Here is a 19,655-nt window from a genome sequence, read left to right on the forward strand (position 1 = left end):
TAGAGAGAAGCTGTAGCTGGTGGAGTACATCTGTACAGGTAGCAACATGACCTGTACAGTTCATGTAAATACCTGTAAATCTATCTCCAGGGTATTATAACCTTGACTACAAACATCGATGTATACATAAACGTAAAGTGTACTTGTTAATCCACAGATCTTTCCACTTGATTGTATACTCATGTTCTACTTCCACTTAGTGCTTAATCTCACCCATTTGGGCTTTTACTCTGTTATCTGGACATTAGCTTGTCTGGTTCTACATGTACAAGTGGTATAACTGTATTGGTATCAGGTTCCATGGTTCTGTTGTAGGTCATACAGCCGATAAAAGATCGGCAATCTAAGGCCTGAAAACTCCGGATAATTTGGCAGTATTTGAACCATATCGTGGTAGTTAGTACACTGGCAGGAAGGTATCTGCCTCATTACAGCTGACGCACACAAGGATGGGAATATTTCGGTACACTAACATTCTTGTTAGCCCAAATGTTTGATCCTGTTGCAATTTATCATTTTACCTATCGCAAAGCATTCTTCAGAGTATACTCCTGTTTGTGGTGGTTTTTCTTATTTTGTACAATGTTGAATTTAAGAAACGCAGGGAATCTATTTTCAAGTCAAAGTAATAGTGCCTTGGATTAAAACTTGAAGTTCTCTGTATTCAGACTTTGAGAAAGTATTAGCTTATGACTAATACTGTATAAGACAGTTAAGGATCCTGATTTCTCTAATTATGAAAACTATATACAAGATATGCTCCATAATGTTTTCCCTTCGTTGAGTTGCTTTTTTATTTTTACTTAAAATAATCCCTCTTTCCCATGCTTTTGATGTAATTTTCCTGATGTTATTTTTTTCTTTTCTTGTTAATTTCAACCATCACCTTTTGTCAGTTTTACATAACACTACAAGCTGGTAATACTGCACCACATTATATAACAGTTGAATCCAACTTTACTGTTATAACTGATGTAATTAGATATGAATGCCCCGTGAATAATTCTTGCGGAGTGGGCTTTATGTCAGAATTTGTCAAGCATACGTCCCCCTTACTGCAGCACTAACCCCCCAAACCCCCAATCAATTAATTATGAAATGCGATCGAACAGTTTTGTGCAATTCCTTTACCTCTGAGGCACCGGCCTGAAACGTCAATTAACCTGAAGGGGGGGTTGTGTGGGGTTTGTTTCCCCGTGTTTTGTCATAAACAATGGCAGGATTTCTACCAGATGTTGAGTGGATAAACTGCAACAGAATATATTGATTTTGTGGCCATTTGTGATGTACAGGTTTAAAACTGGGGGGTTTTCAATTTGCAGTAGGGTTAGCTTGCTGTGTTTGAATGTGAACTTCAGGGACTGGTATATAGTACACACACTACATGTAGAACCATGTGAAATGTCTGCCACAGCTGAGTGGTTAGACCTTGACAGGTTGTTTAGGCCCTGATGAGTCAATAGTTAGATCATTGATAGGTATTTCTTAGGAGTGTGACCTCTATGAATTGTTAGACCTTTTTAGATTGTTAGGCATTGAAAGGTTATTAGAACTTGATGGGTTGTTAGGCCTTGATAGGTTGTTACATGTGACCCCTGTTTAGATTGTGAAGCCTGGATGGCTTATTAGGCCTTGACAGGTTGTAACATGTGGCCCCTGTTTAGGTTGTAAAGTGTGGATGGCTTATTTGGCCTTGACGGGTTGTTACATGTGGCCCTTGATTAGGTTGTAAAGCCTGGATGGCTTATTAGGCCTTGACGGTTTGTTACATGTGGCCCCTGTTTAGGTTGTGAAGCCCAGATGGCTTAATAGGCCTTGACGGGTTGTTACATGTGGCCCTTGTTTAGGTTGTAAAGCGTGGATGGCTTATTAGGCCTCGACAGGTTGTCACATGTGGCCCCTGTTTAGGTTGTGAGGCCTGGATGGCTTATTAGGCCTTGACAGGTTTTTACGTGTGGCCCCTGTTTAGGTTGTAAAGCGTGGATGGCTTATTAGGGCTTGACAGGTTGTAACATGTGGCCCCTGTGTAGGTTGTAAAGCCCGGATGGCTTATTAGGGCTTGACAGATTGTTACATGTGGCCCCTGTGTAGGTTGTAAAGCCCGGATGGCTTATTAGGGCTTAACAGGTTGTTACATGTGGCCCCTGTTTAGGTTGTAAAGCCTGGATGGCTTATTAGGGCTTGACGGGTTGTTAGATGTGGCCCCTGTGTAGGTTGTGAGGCGTGGATGGCTTATTAGGCCTTGATGCTACATGTAGGCTATGATCGGCTGTTCAGCCTTGATGGATTGTTACATATGTAGTTGTGGCTGAGCTGTTCATTCTTTTTATTTTGATGAGTTATAATTAGTCCGTAAGATATGGAATCTATGTTATACATAGATAAGCTGCAGAATATGATAATCTAAGTAAAACTCAACAGGTCTCTTAAAATATGAATGTTTGAGCTCTTACATGTAGGCCGTCTTATTGATCTTGAAACATGTAACACTGGCTGAATTCTCTGAAAGAGCATGGTCGCTAGACTGAAATGTCTGTTAAAGTCAGCCTGACATTTTATCTCTTCTCCAGTTAAATTGAAGCTTGAAGCTCTCTGGTCTTTTTTTTAAACCTTTTTTTTTAAACCTTTTTTTTTTTTTTATCTTTTTTTATCTTTTTTTTATATTTAGCAATAAGTTGTGGTTCAGTTTAAAGAGGCAGGAATATGACGAGGCTGAACGGAATCTGGTGCATCTTGACGGTAGTTTAAGACCAGAGGCCCTGTGAAACAGAGTAGTGACAAGGAAGTGCCAGTTGTATTATAGAGCCATTCAATAATGTGTGTCCTGCATTGTAGCTTCTGGCAGACACTTACTGTAGTTATCCACCAGCATCTTCTATCAAGTCTAGGTCATGTATTCAGTTTGTTGACTGACAGTCACTTTCTTTAGAGCCTGTCTGCCTGCCTGTCAGACTGTATAGTGTACTATACCTCAGCAGCTGATATGCGCAGTCTCATTCAGGCAAGAGCGTGCTACAGTCAGCCAGACAGCCATAGCAGTGGTTATTGACTGAGGACATGTGTAGTGTGTGTGAGTGAGGGTACAGACTGTGAGGCCACCCTGGACAGCTAAGCAGTACAACCCAGCTCTCTTCAGCACACACGCACACACCATGTGTGTCCATGTGACCCTGCCTGGGGGAGAGGGACTTGCCATAGCCTGTCCCATTCCTGCCCTGCCTGCACTAGGAGCTCACTGACACCTGACTTACACCACACAGGTAAATGGATCACTAAGCCAGCTAGCACTTGAGTACAAAGCCCTGGCAACTATGTCAAGATATTAGTATATCCTGTGTGTAAGAGAGTGTGTACATGTAATGACCACTAGCTGTCGGGGGTCCCAATACTGTACAGAGTGATTTTATGTTCAGTACAACTTCAGAAGACAGCAGTGAGACAGTTTTTGTGGGACAAGGATGGTATGGATTCAGTGAGCTCATGGATATACCTAAACATTAAAACACCGCACTCTCTCTCGAAACCTGAACATCTGGATAGCACCGGAATCTACAGTGGGACAGTCCCTCCAGCTGATATTAACCTGGGATGTGTTACAGCTGTGACAGTTAGTTCTATGAGGGCATAGAGGGTATCTCCAGCTGAAATCCCCTCATGTTACTGTAGTTGTTGTGGTGACAAGTGTGCCCTGGGCTCCAGAAGAGTGGATACTTTTTTCTCTTCATCTGAACACCTGGATACCTGCGTAAGCCCACTTGGGCACACTCCATTGCTTCAACTGAAAATGTTGTTGTTTTGACGACTGTCACAGTTTTCAGAAGCGGCCACAGGTTTTCATGTATTCTACTTTGTCTGAGTCTGAGAGCTTTTGTTGGTACAGCATACAGTGAGTGTCAGTAGATGGTGGATACCTGGGCTGGTCAGGTGTGAAATGTGTGTTACCTGTCACACAGTGTATGGCCTGACTCGTTAGTATGATGTGGATTCACCTGAGGAGCTGCAGGAAGGAGCTGTTAGATGGCAGCTTGTGGGATATATACGCCAGGACACTGCGTGATAGCTCTCCTTTTGTGATGTTTTCATAATGGTGACTTAATTGACATCGCCTTATGAACGTCATTTTTTGGTTGAAATTTTTCAGTTTTGATTTCATGATAGACATGCAGGTATATTGGCATCAGTGTGAACTTAGGCAACAGTATGCCTTCTAAACTCTTTAAATTTTTACGCCGGAGCAAATTAAAGCGTAAGGCTTGTAGCACAGATGCTCTTGCAGGGAACCCAAATTTGTACAACTTTGATGACAGTCTTAAGCGGTCACCCCCAAATCCTAGGACTTTCTCAGAGAGGCGGCGTGCGTGTAGCTTTGGGGAAGGCATTCATACCCGCTACAGAAATGGGCATGCAAACGGCAGTGTGGACGATAGCATCAGCTCTGGAAATAGTGGCTCAGCCTCCGCTAATTCCCTGCTGACCAGGCGCAATAAAGCCAAATCTTATGATGTGATACAAGTCACGGAGCTTGAGGAAGACTTCTCTGTCCCTTCCTCTCCTATTCACTCTCTCTTGGTAAGTGACCTCAGTCCATGCAGCCCAGAGTAAATGTCCATATGAAAGTGGTAATATGCAAAATTAAATATCTGGTCATAGTTTTTTCAGTCAAATACAATAAAATTTGTGTACACATAGCTTGTCAGTGAAAGACAAACTAAATTTGTGTACACTTACATGTAGTTTGTCAGAGAAATACCAAGTAAATATATGTGTACACATAAATGCAAGTTTTCAGTGAGGTACAAAATAAGTAGGTGTACACATAGCCTGTAAGTGAAATACGAAATACATATGTGTATATATGTATATGTTTACATGGACTGTCAGTAAAATACAAAATATACATGTGTATCATTTTTGTGTACACATTGGCTGTGAGTGAAATGGAAAATATATGTGTATATCAGTTTTATGAACACCTGGACTGTCAGTAAAATGGAAAATGTGTATCTCCTGTACACATAAGTTGTGATGGCCAACATAGTAATTGAATGTACATTGTACAGACAGCTCCATGAAATTAAAACCATTAGTATGTGTGGACATCTAGGTTTTCAGCGATGAAACCTAAGTTACACATAGCGTTCCAAATTACATATGTGTAGGATGGCAGTTAAATACAAAATGAATATGTGTAGGACCTGAAAATCAATTTCTGTACACATCTGCAGCCACTTTCACAAAGCGGGGTACGACATTTATTCATCGTACATTTGTTGTATGATCTTTTGTACGTAGCTATTAACATACCATTGTCCTATATTATGTGCGATATCGTAGAAATACAACATTTTTGTGAAAGTGGCCCCTGTACTCCTCCTTCCTGTTATAACCTTGTCTTGTGATAAAGGATATATTTCATATTTAGTCTTCATGTGTTAGAATCACGCATGAGTCAGTTTCCTTCCTTGTCTCAATTATTTCACTGGTAAAGGTCACTTTCAATAAAGAGCTTTTTTCAGCTAGAAAATGTGGACGAATGCTGACATTTCTATTTGATTGAATTAAATATTGGGTTTCTTTTATGAATCTGCCTTGGAAGTCCTAGTCTAGCTGTACGTTTTGGTTGGCTGAAGCAGTGTATATTTTGACTTCTTATCAGATCAAAATGGGCAAATCAAATTTTGTGATAAATCATGTAGAGATTAATTCATGTAGTGTGTTAGGAAATACCCAGGAGGCAACTAGCTGCCCCGTGTGTGCGTAAATTAAGCAGCATGAGTCTATACTCTTTATTAAGTGCTTTTCAAACATTTATCTACACTGGTCTCCTATTATGTCCTGGACAGCAGCCATTAACTATACAGGAGTCTATACCCTGTGGAAAGGTTTACATTGAAGTGCTGATTCAAAGACTTTGTCATGGTGCATGTTTGACATACAAGTAACCTACATGTACTGAGGGACTTTTTTGTGTTGGGTTGGCTTTGTTTTATCCTGTAATTAGCTCAGATAGCCTTGATGACATCAGATTCTGAAGACAGTTATTCCCATAGCGACAATGCCAAACAACCATGAACATCTTTAAACATCAGGGTTCTTTAAACAAATAGCTAGCATTCATTGCCTTTCACAATTTAGTATTCATCAGATACCATGTTTGTTGATCATAACATGTGTTATATGTCTGTCTGTTTAGAGGGATTAAGCAAGGTCATAAAAATTAGCATGTACATGTTATGGTTTAACTGTCTTAATTTTACGTGGAAGCCAATGTGTAGACTAGGAACAAAAATATTATCTGTGGTGGATCCCAGCACTACCGTGATTGTAGGTACATGTGATTGTCCACAGCCTTCTGACAACAAAGTCTGTAATGAAAGGCTTCCTCATTCATCATAGTCACACCCTGATAAACATTTCTAGGATAATTCATCACATCTTATGTTTAATGTCATAAATGGATAACAGGAGTTTGTTCTCCTTTTCATTAGCATTATCGCGCATTCTGGGATTCAGGCAATGTTCACTTGGCATGTGTTATTTTAATTCTGAACCCATACACTTTAATACTCCTGTCACGTCACATTTTCAAAGCCATTTCAAAGCTTGTGTAGATTCAGAGCTTATATGAGAATATCGCATAAAACCAATCAAATAAAAGGACTGCACAGAATTTCAAAAATATGCAGAACCTATTCCTTTCACTTCAGTCTGGGGGCATTTTTATTTGAGGCACACATCTTCCAATTGGAGAACCTTTGCAGTCGGATTCAGATTTAGTGTTGGTCTCTGTGCAGCAAATCAGAACTGCTGGTAATTCACCTGTGTGTTGATTGCAAAATTCCAGTACAGGTGATATTGGGGGTCAGGGTGTGAACACCTGACCCAGTTTTGTGTCCTAGCTGTCAGAATATATGCATTCATTCTAGCTGTCACAAAAGCTAGCTCTGGATCAGTGACAAACCATGACAAAAAAGAGAGTTGTATACCTATAAGAATAGAAGGAGAAGCCTGCATTGACCATAAGGACAAAAGAGGTCTCATGTTTAGCCCCCAGGTTTTTGTACACATAATTGTACTTTACATGATAGCCGGTTGTTAAAACCAAAACGAATAGAAATCTTTGTGGAAACATTTATAGCTTAGCACTGTGGCCAGTATTCCTTAAATAGGTTGTATAGCCTTTCTTGTCCAGTGCCAAACAAACTAATAAAAAATCCTTCAACAAAAATAACAAAGGCTTAGCCTGGTTGGCATAAGGTTTATTCACTGTTACTGTTGCCTTGTTAACAAAGTGTTAAAAAATATAAAGGTGAAAGGAACCAAAGCCATGTAATACCAGCCAGGTGAGTTTTGCCTTGTAAATCTTCTGCACTCTTCTGTTAGAAGGTAAACGTGATAAAATGGTGTAAAATCACCAATACCTTAGCACACTGGCCAGCATATGTGACTTACTGTAATTCTTCAACCTTTTTGCATGTTTGCAAGGTGTGTGTTTAGGCATATTCTGAGGGCATTATTCTGTGCAGACTGATAAAATTATACTTTTTGTGAAGCCCTGAAATTGGCCAACCCAACCAAGGTAGTTGTGTCTTCAAAATCAAATGAAAAAGGTGCATAAATTTCACAGAAAGTTGCTCTTTCATATGCGAAAAGGTTGAGGAATTAGGGTAATAGCATTATGATGCCTGATCAACAGCTGGTTACAAAAACATGTTTGGGATGGCCTAATAAAGACCTTGTACATGTAGATATATATAATTCCCAGAGGACTATACACAGAGGATAAGTTATTGACACAGAGGATAAGTCATTGACATAGATGAAAAATCATTGACACAGATGAAAAATCATTGACACAGATGAAATCACTACCGTTCCTTGTACAATATTTTTATGCCTCTATGTTTGTACGAGTGGTGACTGTTTTGCTGACAAAAATCTGTACTGAATCAGTAAAATTGTCCCAGCTGTCTAAAGGATGTTTTCATTACCCTTTGCATTCCTTTATGTGTACTACAGAATTACCTGTGGTCACATCACTATTCTGCTTTTGGATATCTTAATTGTGCCCAAAATGTATACGTTTAACATAATTTGTTCCTGGATAAAAATAGTTTTCTCTTCAAATCATGATCACAATCTTCATTGCAGCAAAGTGCCTGAAATAAATTGGTTATAAAATTTATGGTTGCCACTGATGAATCTGAATGAAAGTCTGGAGTTGTTTGTTATTAGAAAAGTAGTACACATACAGTCATGGAAAAAATTATTAGACCACTCATATTTTCTTTGGTTTCTTGTTCATTTTAATGCCTGGCAACCCTAAAGGTGTATTAACCGAAGATTACAATGAATACGACAAAAATCCAGCTGATTCCATAATACTTTGTCGCATTTGATATGCTTTAAGGTCAGTTGTATTCCTAGGGTGTATGCGAGGCAATTTCATGCTTTCCATTTACATGCAGACTTACATACAGAGTGGTTTCCTGTTTACATGTAGGCTTACATAAATAGGGGTCTCTTGTTTATATATTAAGACGCAGCACAACTCGGTAGTTGTCAGCTCTCATAATGCCTAAAACGAAAGAATTATGTGGAGCCAGAAAGGCAGCCATCTTGGCACAGCTGGATACTGGATTGAGCGAGCGACAAGTGGCCAAAAAACTGAAGATCTCTAAGACAACAGTTCATTACACCAAGAAAAAGCAAGCCGAACATGGTACTACAAAACTGCTAGCTGGTCGAGGCAGGAAACGTCTTTCTACCCCATGAGATGACCGAGCACTCATTCGGTCCTGTATCAAGAATCGTCGTCAGACCTCCAGAGACCTTAGAAATGAGTGGGCATTGTCAACAAATGTGACTTGTTCAGCAAGAACAGTTCGAAACCGACTTCTTGAAGCTGGTCTAAAGTCGCTCAGGGCACGGAAGAAGCCCTTCATCAACGAGAGGCAGCGGAAGGCCCGCTTGCGTTTTGCGAGGGATCACAAGAATTGGACTGTTGATGATTGGGCTAAAGTTCTCTTCAGTGATGAATCCAATTTTGAGTTGATGCCTACTCCAGCCAACTCACTGGTTAGGAGGAAGCCTGGGGAAGCCTACAAACCAGACTGCCTTGCTCCTACTGTAAAGCATGGGGGTGGATCAGTGATGATCTGGGGTTGTTTCAGTATGGGTGGAACAGGACAGATGCAGTTGTGTGAAGGGAGAATGAACCAAGTCACATACAGAGCTACTCTTGAAAACAGTCTTCTTCCATCAGCTGCTAAACTCTTTCCTGGCTCGAATGACTGGATTTTCCAACAAGACAATGCCCCTTGCCACACGGCAAGGTCAGTTAAAACCTGGATAGAGAACCGGAACATTCGAACCATGAATTGGCCTGCTCAGTCACCTGATCTGAATCCAACTGAAAACCTGTGGAATATTATCAAGTTCAAAATGGAGAACCACAAGCCCAAAAACAAAGCAAATTTGTTCGAATTTTTGCAACAGGAATGGGCTGCTGTGACCGCAGGGCAATGTAACAAACTGGTGGAGAGCATGCCAGGGCGAATGGCTGCAGTCATCAAAAACAATGGGCTTGCAATCAAGTACTAACTCCCGAGTGAGACTGAGAGTCATGTGACTACGTGACTAGGAGACAGGAGAAAAAATGAAATGCCAAAATGTTTTTGAGAATACAGTTGCCACATCTACAGATGTATGAACTTAAGTGATTTTGGTCATTGTCAAGAAAGTCATAGAGAACTGATAGATATCACCTCTTAAATAAAACCCTTATGAACTATTTCTGTTTTCATCACTTTCTCTGCCCAAACAAATGTTCCTTCAGTTGTGCAAGGTTTTAAAATGAACAAGAAATGGGAGAAAGCAAGGGTGGTCTAATAATTTTTTCCATGACTGTATGTGCTAGGATATTAGTTTTATGGGGAATCTGTCCTATGTACCATGTTTTATAACATGTGATTGATACCTTTATCGTTAATGGTCCAAGGCTGAGTGTGAAATATACGTATTGTTTTGGCCATTGGAAAGCAGATGCAGGAGGGAAGTATGAGCAGTCCTAGCGGACACATACGCTAAATTAGATTTACATGATCACATCTTGCTATATTTTGAAACTGACAGATTTACCTGTATGCTTGTACAGGTAAGTGGTATTCTGGCTGGAATTCTGTGTATTTTACCTGAAGGACAAGAAATACCCACTGATTGATGCTCTAGGAGACTTATGCATAATAAACTATCAGCCTAATAAACTCGCTCGCAATGAAATTATGCACAGCTCAAACATTGCTTGACGAAATGTTAAATGTCAATCTATCAAATTTTACAGAAATAGGGCATGGAAATCCCATGGTTTCAGCGGATGAGGGAAAATCCACTATAATTTATGCCCAGAGGCACCAAGCTGAGAATGATCTCGTTTACCCTGCGTTAACCAAGCGTCTACCCTAACGCAATTTCAGATGTAATTTACGCTTGCCAATTTGTGCATTTATTTATTCTTTTTTTGCCTTGGGTAGTGTAGTATTGGAAAAAAACAGCACCTGCTCTGCTTTATGCCCCTAACTCCAGGCTTGCTGTCATGTACAGATACAACTTGGTCGGATCAGTTTGTTTATGTTACACTCAATAAATTGGAGATTTGTTTTTAAGGGTGAGTTGTGTTAATGGTGTTGTCTGCATTGCTTCAGTAGCATTCCACAAGAGGTCTGGGTCTAACCACTAGACAGTGCCAGCTCCTACAGGCCTGTATTCATGGCCAGCCTAATTGATTATTATCCTAGATGAGGTTGCATTAGACTGGATCAGGTACAGCTAATGAGCATCTCTCCATTCAAAAGCCTGAAGTCTCTATCTTACCCACTATTGTCATAGGATATTAGGGATTTGCTTGAAGAGTTATTTCAAGGGATTGTGTAGGATTGTATTGGGCTCAGTGTTATTGATGAGAGGTAGGTTTTACAGGTGCTATCTGCACTTTGAGGACTGGCAATAAACAAATTTTATATGATCATTTTATTTTTTTTTATTTTCTAAACAAATAAATTTAAAACTCTAGATCACTCTTAAGTTTAGTCTCACTGTTACAATGTTTAGTTTACTAACAGTACTTCAGAGATGATCCAGTAGCAACTGTCAACATGGACATGTGCTTGCCTTTTAAGGAAGATCCATTTTTTGTGTTTATCCAACGTTTTTGTGAAAATTGCAGGTAATTAATTTGGGTCTGAGAAACATTAGTGTAATAACTGCTATAATTTATCTTATGAATTCATTACTATCATTATATGTACAGTATGCCAAACTATTCTTCCCATAAAAACCTGTATTTCTTCAACAAAGTCAAGATCATGATAATTACACTTGTGCTCTAGCTCTTCTCACAGTACATAGAGAAAGTGTTTTCCTGTAGTTAGATTAGAATAAGGACATGCAAACATACCTGTACATGTAAGCAAGAATAATGTCATTGTTTTGACTAAATTAGTACTCCATATTATAAAGCTGTGACTCTTTACACATCCTGTTGACATTTTGCCTGCAGAGTGCGTGATCACACTACTGTCCACACACATTTATACATGCACCAGTAAGCCCCTGCTAACTGATTTGAAGACATTACAGTGATTTAAAGCTAGCGTGTTTAAGTTTCCACACCAAGTACTTCATCTGAAATCGGCCAAGTGCGTTATTTGATTCTGTTGAAGTGAGAATCAGTTTATTATGGGAAAATCATGCAAAGAGCTGTATCGAGATCCTTTCAAAAGCGGTGTTTGGAGTCTGCCCTATGCTTTCATCCTAAATCAGTCATGTTCTGTATTTTGAATCACTCAAATGATGTATTGTTTTTTTCATCATTCAGATATTGTATTTTGAATCAGGCAGATGCTGTATTTTGAATCAGGCAGATGCTGTATTTTGAATCAGGCAGATGCTCTATTTTGAATCAGGCAGATGCTGTATTATGAGTGAGCCATGTGCTGTATTTTGAATCAGGCAGAAGCTGTATTATTAGTGAGCAATGTGCTGTATTTTGAATTAGCCATATGCTACATGTATATTATTTTTTCATCATTCATATACTGTATTAGAGTCAGACATGTGTTGTATTTTCAGTCGGCCAAATTCTACAACATTTTGAATCAGACAGATGCTATATTATGAGTGAGCCATGTGCCGTATTTTGTATCAGCTCTTTGCTGTATAAAGAAATCAGCGATTTTCTTGTATACTGAATGTTTGTATGGTGAATCACCATTATGCCACAGTTAATATGAAGTCAGGAGAAATCTGCTCCATACCTTAATTCATGAACAATCCACATAAACACTTGAGTGTTAGTAGCTACTAGATGACAAAAAATACATATATCTGTGAATGAGGCTTCAGACATCAATTTATGAACTTATATGTACATACCTGTATAATCACACACAAACCTGAAATGTCATCAGTGATTACATCCTTATTTCATGCAACAGTTTATAAGGGAAAGGTTATGAAAGGCTTCAACTTCCACACACAACTCATTCCTTTCCATGTAAGCGCACTTAATATCATTCAACTTCCACACATAACTCATTCTATGCCATGTAAGCACACTTAATATCATTCAACTTCCACACATAACTCATTCTATGCCATGTAAACACACTTAATATCATGCACTGGAAACGGCTTTTACAGGCTCATTTTGTACACAATTGGTGCAAAAACATAAAATTATATGGTTTGCAGGTGCCAATCCACATGAAGTGAGCCCATTTGTTCCAGTGGAACATGGTAATCAGAGCAGTAAAATGTACACCCATACGTGCATGGGTACATGTAGGAATATAGTGAGTGGCGCTGGTCATGCGGAAAGTTCAGTTATGTGGAACTGTGTTAAAGTCATAAGATACACGAAGCTGCGTGCATGATGTATCATGTATAGAGGGAACATACTAGAGTTGATCTCTGTTGAAAATCTAAGTGTATATGTGTGATTTGGATAAAAGAAGATGATCATCTGGTCTAATTGTGTACTGGTTGATTGCTGCACAAATACCAGGGGCCGACATAAGCCAATTGACTTTTTTGGTTTCGTTTTGGCTCAGTACTAAAGGTTAAAATTGCTATGATTTGCACAGCATTTGCACAACATATACGTGTACATCCCTTATGCTCTAGCTTTGGAATTTGCACTTGCTCATTAAATCAGATTTCAAGTTTCAAACTTACTATCAGCAGATTCACACTTACCTTATTTCCTGAACCATTTCACATATGAAAGTTTTCATATTTCACATATAGTTTTCAACTTTCAGTGTGATTTATGCACATTTTAAACTTGATTTTGGAAACAAACTACATTGGTTGGGATGGCGAATTTCAGGGCTTCATTGTAATTTTATTAGTCTACACAGAGAGTATGGTGTAAAACAAAAATAAAGTAAATAAATAGTCTACAGAGAATGATGCACTCAGAATATGCTTGAATAAACATCTTCAAACATGCGAAAAAGTTGAAGAATTACAGTATATGCACTTATGTATTGAATTTTAAGAACAGGGCTAGTGCAGTCTAGGTGAAGAAAATACTGCACTGCCCAACCGCGCATCCTGAAAGCAACTCATTGTACGTGGTACAAAACTTTTTTCGATAAGATGTTTGATATAAACCTTTTCTTTTGTCATCTTCTCATACATTTTTATATCGCGCATGTTAATGTTGAATTTGTCGGCATATGTAAATGCAGTTTTCAGACCCCACTGATCATATGTGACAGTCTATAGGGTTTATGCCTAACTTGAAATTGCCTAGTCTCACAGAGTGCTTTGTCTGTTCCAGGATGCAGCCGTTCGGCAAAGACAGTCCAGTCACCTCCAGCATCCGTTTTTCCAGTTGGACATTGTCTTAAGGGAGGGCAAGGACCTTGTGGTCAAAGACAGCTGTGGTGAGTTGGATGTTATACCTAAGTGGAAGAATTATGGAATCTTATATTTTAGCTGTATCGTACGTGTGAGTGTTTTTTTTTAGGCAACGGACCACCCCCATAAATCGTTTTCTTCGGGTTTGGTTAAAACGACTGAAACAAACGAACACTCAGACAATGGGTGTCAAATTCATTTGTTTTTTGTCCTTGGAGCCGATTATTGGAAAAAGTTGAAGAGGGATCAGGCCTGGGGAAAGTAGTCCCAGGCTTGGATTGAGGTGAGCTGTCTTCTTGACAAATTTTTCAGTTGAACGATAGCGACACAAACTATACAATGTGTATGGATTACATCAGGCTGAATGACAACCGGTACAGATATTTACTTTAGAAATTATTAGCAGATAATAAACACAAAACAAAATGCATGATTAAATGTTTGTGAATTTAGACAAAAGTTTAAGTTGACAGCTTGTATGAAGCTTGCGGAAATTTTTAAGCAGCTTTCCGTAATCATGTACGGCCACTGGTAGGCCTACTTATGTTTGTGAATGAAGGATTGCGTTCTGTGAAATAAAGAAGTATGCACATTTTGTTTCACCAAAATACAGTGTGAGTAGATGCTGACACCTGGTTATATATGACAATTAAAACTTTTAATCAGTGGAAAGCAGGGCTGCAAGAGTCCAAAGGCTGGAGATAATGTACAGTTCACATATTTAAATATTCTTTATTAGAGCTCAAGCACAGATTTGAACAAACATCTATCCCACAATATAGTTGTCAGCACTCCTCATCGGCTGTTGAGAAATTTGCAGGACCTGGTACACGTGTACTTTTACGGTTTAGCCTAGGTCTGTATGAGTTTCTGGCATACATGTCCGACCACATATTTAGGACTATGTATTGGGTATCAGTAGACTCAGGAATAACGTGAAAAAACGTCTGAAACTTGAGCGTTATGATGTACGATTTATGAGCTGTGCTGAAGTTTCTATGCTGTAATCTTTTATAGCGTACAAATCAGCCATATTAGTATTGGCGGCCTCAGAGGTCAAGCACAGCACAGTGACCCGGGAACCTTCCACCAAAGCTGTCATTGTGAGTTCAAGACCAGCTCATGCTGGGTTCCTCTCCGACATTACTTTGGAAAGTCTGCCAGCAACCTGCAGATGGTCGTAGGAAGACGGTTTTATCCAGGCTCTGATCGGTTCCCACGCACAATAATCCAGTCCGCCATCGTATATGTGAAATATTCTTGAGTATGGCGTAAAACACCAATCAAATAAATAAATAAATATTTAGCCTCCTATGCCTGCTTAGATCATCCAGAATTGTCCAAAATGTGATGTGATACAACGTTTTGGTAGAAGTGAGAACACTTGTTATTTACTTGCCCAGATCTCCACCCTGGATTTGTTCATGAATTCTTTTTGAACATGAATTCTTTTGTGGTTGAAACAGTTCAATTCCCCCTAATGTTGTGTCTTTTTAAATGTGCTTAGTAGTTAAAAATTGACTAAGAAGGTAACCTTGTGCATTATTGTTGTATCAGATGGTATCCATTCAGCCCTCTGTCTGCGGACCTGTTTCTTTGCACACTCTCTATCTCTTGGATGCGTGAAATCATCATCTTCACCAAACTTATACCATGTGCACACACAGGCATTGGGAAAACCCCTTTTCATTTTCTATGTCCTGGGTCCATTTTTCAAGGTCATTTAGGTGCCAGTTTGTAACAAACCTGTATTCACAATATCTGTTTAACTCTCCAGACAATTTTCATCAAACGGATACCAAACATCCAGCTATAGTCATGTAGAAGAACCCTGTTGTACAGTCATGGAAAAAATTATTAGACCACCCTTGCTTTCTCCCATTTCTTGTTCATTTTAAAACCTTGCACAACTGAAGGAACATTTGTTTGGGCAGAGAAAGTGATGAAAACAGAAATAGTTCATAAGGGTTTTATTTAAGAGGTGATATCTATCAGTTCTCTATGACTTTCTTGACAATGACCAAAATCACTTAAGTTCATACATCTGTAGATGTGGCAACTGTATTCTCAAAAACATTTTGGCATTTCATTTTTTCTCCTGTCTCCTAGTCACGTAGTCACATGACTCTCAGTCTCACTCGGGAGTTAGTACTTGATTGCAAGCCCATTGTTTTTGATGACTGCAGCCATTCGCCCTGGCATGCTCTCCACCAGTTTGTTACATTGCCCTGCGGTCACAGCAGCCCATTCCTGTTGCAAAAATTCGAACAAATTTGCTTTGTTTTTGGGCTTGTGGTTCTCCATTTTGAACTTGATAATATTCCACAGGTTTTCAGTTGGATTCAGATCAGGTGACTGAGCAGGCCAATTCATGGTTCGAATGTTCCGGTTCTCTATCCAGGTTTTAACTGACCTTGCCGTGTGGCAAGGGGCATTGTCTTGTTGGAAAATCCAGTCATTCGAGCCAGGAAAGAGTTTAGCAGCTGATGGAAGAAGACTGTTTTCAAGAGTAGCTCTGTATGTGACTTGGTTCATTCTCCCTTCACACAACTGCATCTGTCCTGTTCCACCCATACTGAAACAACCCCAGATCATCACTGATCCACCCCCATGCTTTACAGTAGGAGCAAGGCAGTCTGGTTTGTAGGCTTCCCCAGGCTTCCTCCTAACCAGTGAGTTGGCTGGAGTAGGCATCAACTCAAAATTGGATTCATCACTGAAGAGAACTTTAGCCCAATCATCAACAGTCCAATTCTTGTGATCCCTCGCAAAACGCAAGCGGGCCTTCCGCTGCCTCTCGTTGATGAAGGGCTTCTTCCGTGCCCTGAGCGACTTTAGACCAGCTTCAAGAAGTCGGTTTCGAACTGTTCTTGCTGAACAAGTCACATTTGTTGACAATGCCCACTCATTTCTAAGGTCTCTGGAGGTCTGACGACGATTCTTGATACAGGACCGAATGAGTGCTCGGTCATCTCATGGGGTAGAAAGACGTTTCCTGCCTCGACCAGCTAGCAGTTTTGTAGTACCATGTTCGGCTTGCTTTTTCTTGGTGTAATGAACTGTTGTCTTAGAGATCTTCAGTTTTTTGGCCACTTGTCGCTCGCTCAATCCAGTATCCAGCTGTGCCAAGATGGCTGCCTTTCTGGCTCCACATAATTCTTTCGTTTTAGGCATTATGAGAGCTGACAACTACCGAGTTGTGCTGCGTCTTAATATATAAACAAGAGACCCCTATTTATGTAAGCCTACATGTAAACAGGAAACCACTCTGTATGTAAGTCTGCATGTAAATGGAAAGCATGAAATTGCCTCGCATACACCCTAGGAATACAACTGACCTTAAAGCATATCAAATGCGACAAAGTATTATGGAATCAGCTGGATTTTTGTCGTATTCATTGTAATCTTCGGTTAATACACCTTTAGGGTTGCCAGGCATTAAAATGAACAAGAAACCAAAGAAAATATGAGTGGTCTAATAATTTTTTCCATGACTGTATGTTACTGACCGTGACCTGTTTTTGCCTGGGACATTAGGTTCACGCCTGACATTTCAGTATGTCACCAATACACTCTCTTGCAGCTGTGCTTATGGCCAGGGGGCTGTTTAGTGCATTGCGCAATAGATGTCAAGATTACCTTAAACCAGACTCAAGAATGAGGAAGTGCCACTCGTGGGTGGTGAAAAGTCCTAAAATGAATTATTACTTGTACGTGCTGTGGTGTCTTGTACTTTTCAAGCTCTCTACTATGTGTAACTCTTCAAAGAAACTAAGAGTATCAACACTGTCCAAGCCTTAGAACAGGATAAAACATATACATGGTTCACATGTACTACACCGTTTTGTCTAACAGCTGGAGTTAACTGTAAGCAAGGACAAGACACTGATTTTTCTGACAAAATGATCATTTCAGTCAGATAATCTATCTGGGTAGAATTTTAGGATGTTGGTTTTTAGTCTAGATAATGACCCTTACTGTTACAAGGTATTAGTGGTATACTTGAGGTACATCTGAGGTGTACCATGGTTATGTAGCATATCTGAACTGAGGTATACTTGAGGTGTATGTGAGGTGGATCTGAGGTATTGCCAATTATGCAAATTAGTACCTCATGTTCATCTATAGCTGTTAACTACCCTGTAAATATTAGGTTAAAATGTGACACCTGAGGTGTATTTGAGGTACAGCTGAGGTACATGTTTACAGGCAAGGTGGATGTACACTGTTTTTGTTCTTATTTTGATAGAAAACAAGCTCAAAACACTTAAATATTGGCTGTATAAATTATGGATGAATTTAAGTCATTTTGTAAGTGCATGCTGTTCTTTGTTTTTCAGTAAATCTCACCTGATTTATTACAACAACAGTGATATACATTTACATGAGGCTTTCTAGCTGTTTGATTAAAATTTAGTGCTACTCCTTTTCTTTGCCCTGTAGAACATGTTTGTGTGCCCAAACATGTGTGCCCAAACATGTGACTCAGGAAGCACTAATCAGTGCATAATTGTGCTGTTTTCCCACAGCATGGAATATATATGCACATTGTTCAGGGTAGCCATCTTGGAATAATCAGAGGCAGATTTATCTGTGCTCTGTGATTGGTCAATATTTGCACACTGAATGGCAAATCAGTATAGGGTGAGACAAAGGCTTATATTTATTTAGTAAATGTTTTTTCTTTCGTACAAAAACATTTGTAATTTTGTACTACCATCTGTACTGCCTGAAGTAAAATATCTGAATGATATCTCTTGTTTTAAAACTTTAAAAAAGTTTCCGAGGTGTACCTTCGGTACATCTTCTATAAAGGGTTGATTTTTTTCAAAATTGCAGAGGTATATTTTTGAGATACATCTCATATTCAAAAACCGCTCAAAAACTCTCATAGTTTATAAGGTGTACCTGTGGTACATCGTTCTTTTTTTATTATTAACTTTCAAAATTTCTAAGGTGTACCTGAGGTACGTCTTCCAAGTGTTGATTTTTTTCACAGTTACTGAGGTACATCTAAAATATAGGCATATGGCTGGGGTGTACTTGAGGCACAGTACACCTCAGATAATATAAATGGGGAGTACACCTCATCTATGCCTTAGACTAAGATGTACATGAGGCGTACACCCCATACACACCTTGTCTATATCTCACACTGAGGTGTACACCTCATGTCCATAAGATGACACGCAAAATACATCTAATAAAATACATTGGAATTTATATTCAACTTAGTCAGCCTTAAAGTTACATGTATAGAGCATTGAAAGTTAATATTGCTAAAAGGTTGACATAAGGCTAAAGTCCTTCAGTGTGTTTTAATGAACACAGGTAAACTTCGTTTAAAGTAGAACATTTACAAAAACTAGATTTTCCTTGAGCATCAGAAAATATTCTGCAGTCTGCATAAATCTATGTACAAATCAGATCAATTAACTGAAATGTTTACAATATGGGTTTGCAACAAAAGTGTCAACAGAAATGGTCTTATTATTCACTGTTGCAGTACAAGTACAAGTACATCCTCAGACTAGTGATTTATTTGATTGGTGTTTGACGCCGCTCTCAGGAATATTTTAATTATGCGACGGCAGCCAGCATTATGGTGAGAGGAAACCGAGCAGAGCCCAGGGGAAACCACCACAATCTGCAGGTTGCTGGATGACCTTCCCATGTTCTTTCAGAGAGGAAGGTAGCATGAGCTGAACTTGAACTCACTGTGACCGCATTGG

General features: G+C 39.3%; 1 protein-coding gene across 1 annotated transcript in view; it reads left to right on the top strand.

Moving 5' to 3' along the window:
* The first annotated feature begins 3,150 nt into the window (after positions 1-3,150).
* The window catches only part of LOC135473172 (multiple C2 and transmembrane domain-containing protein 1-like), a 59,316-nt gene continuing 42,811 nt past the window's right edge, over positions 3,151-19,655 (top strand). The window contains 2 exon segments of the mRNA XM_064753014.1: positions 3,151-4,569; positions 13,844-13,949. Coding sequence (XP_064609084.1) covers positions 4,201-4,569; positions 13,844-13,949 — 475 coding nt within the window. The 5' untranslated portion in view covers positions 3,151-4,200.

Source organism: Liolophura sinensis, chromosome 8 (genome assembly GCF_032854445.1).
Source record: "Liolophura sinensis isolate JHLJ2023 chromosome 8, CUHK_Ljap_v2, whole genome shotgun sequence".
NCBI lineage: Eukaryota > Metazoa > Mollusca > Polyplacophora > Chitonida > Chitonidae > Liolophura > Liolophura sinensis.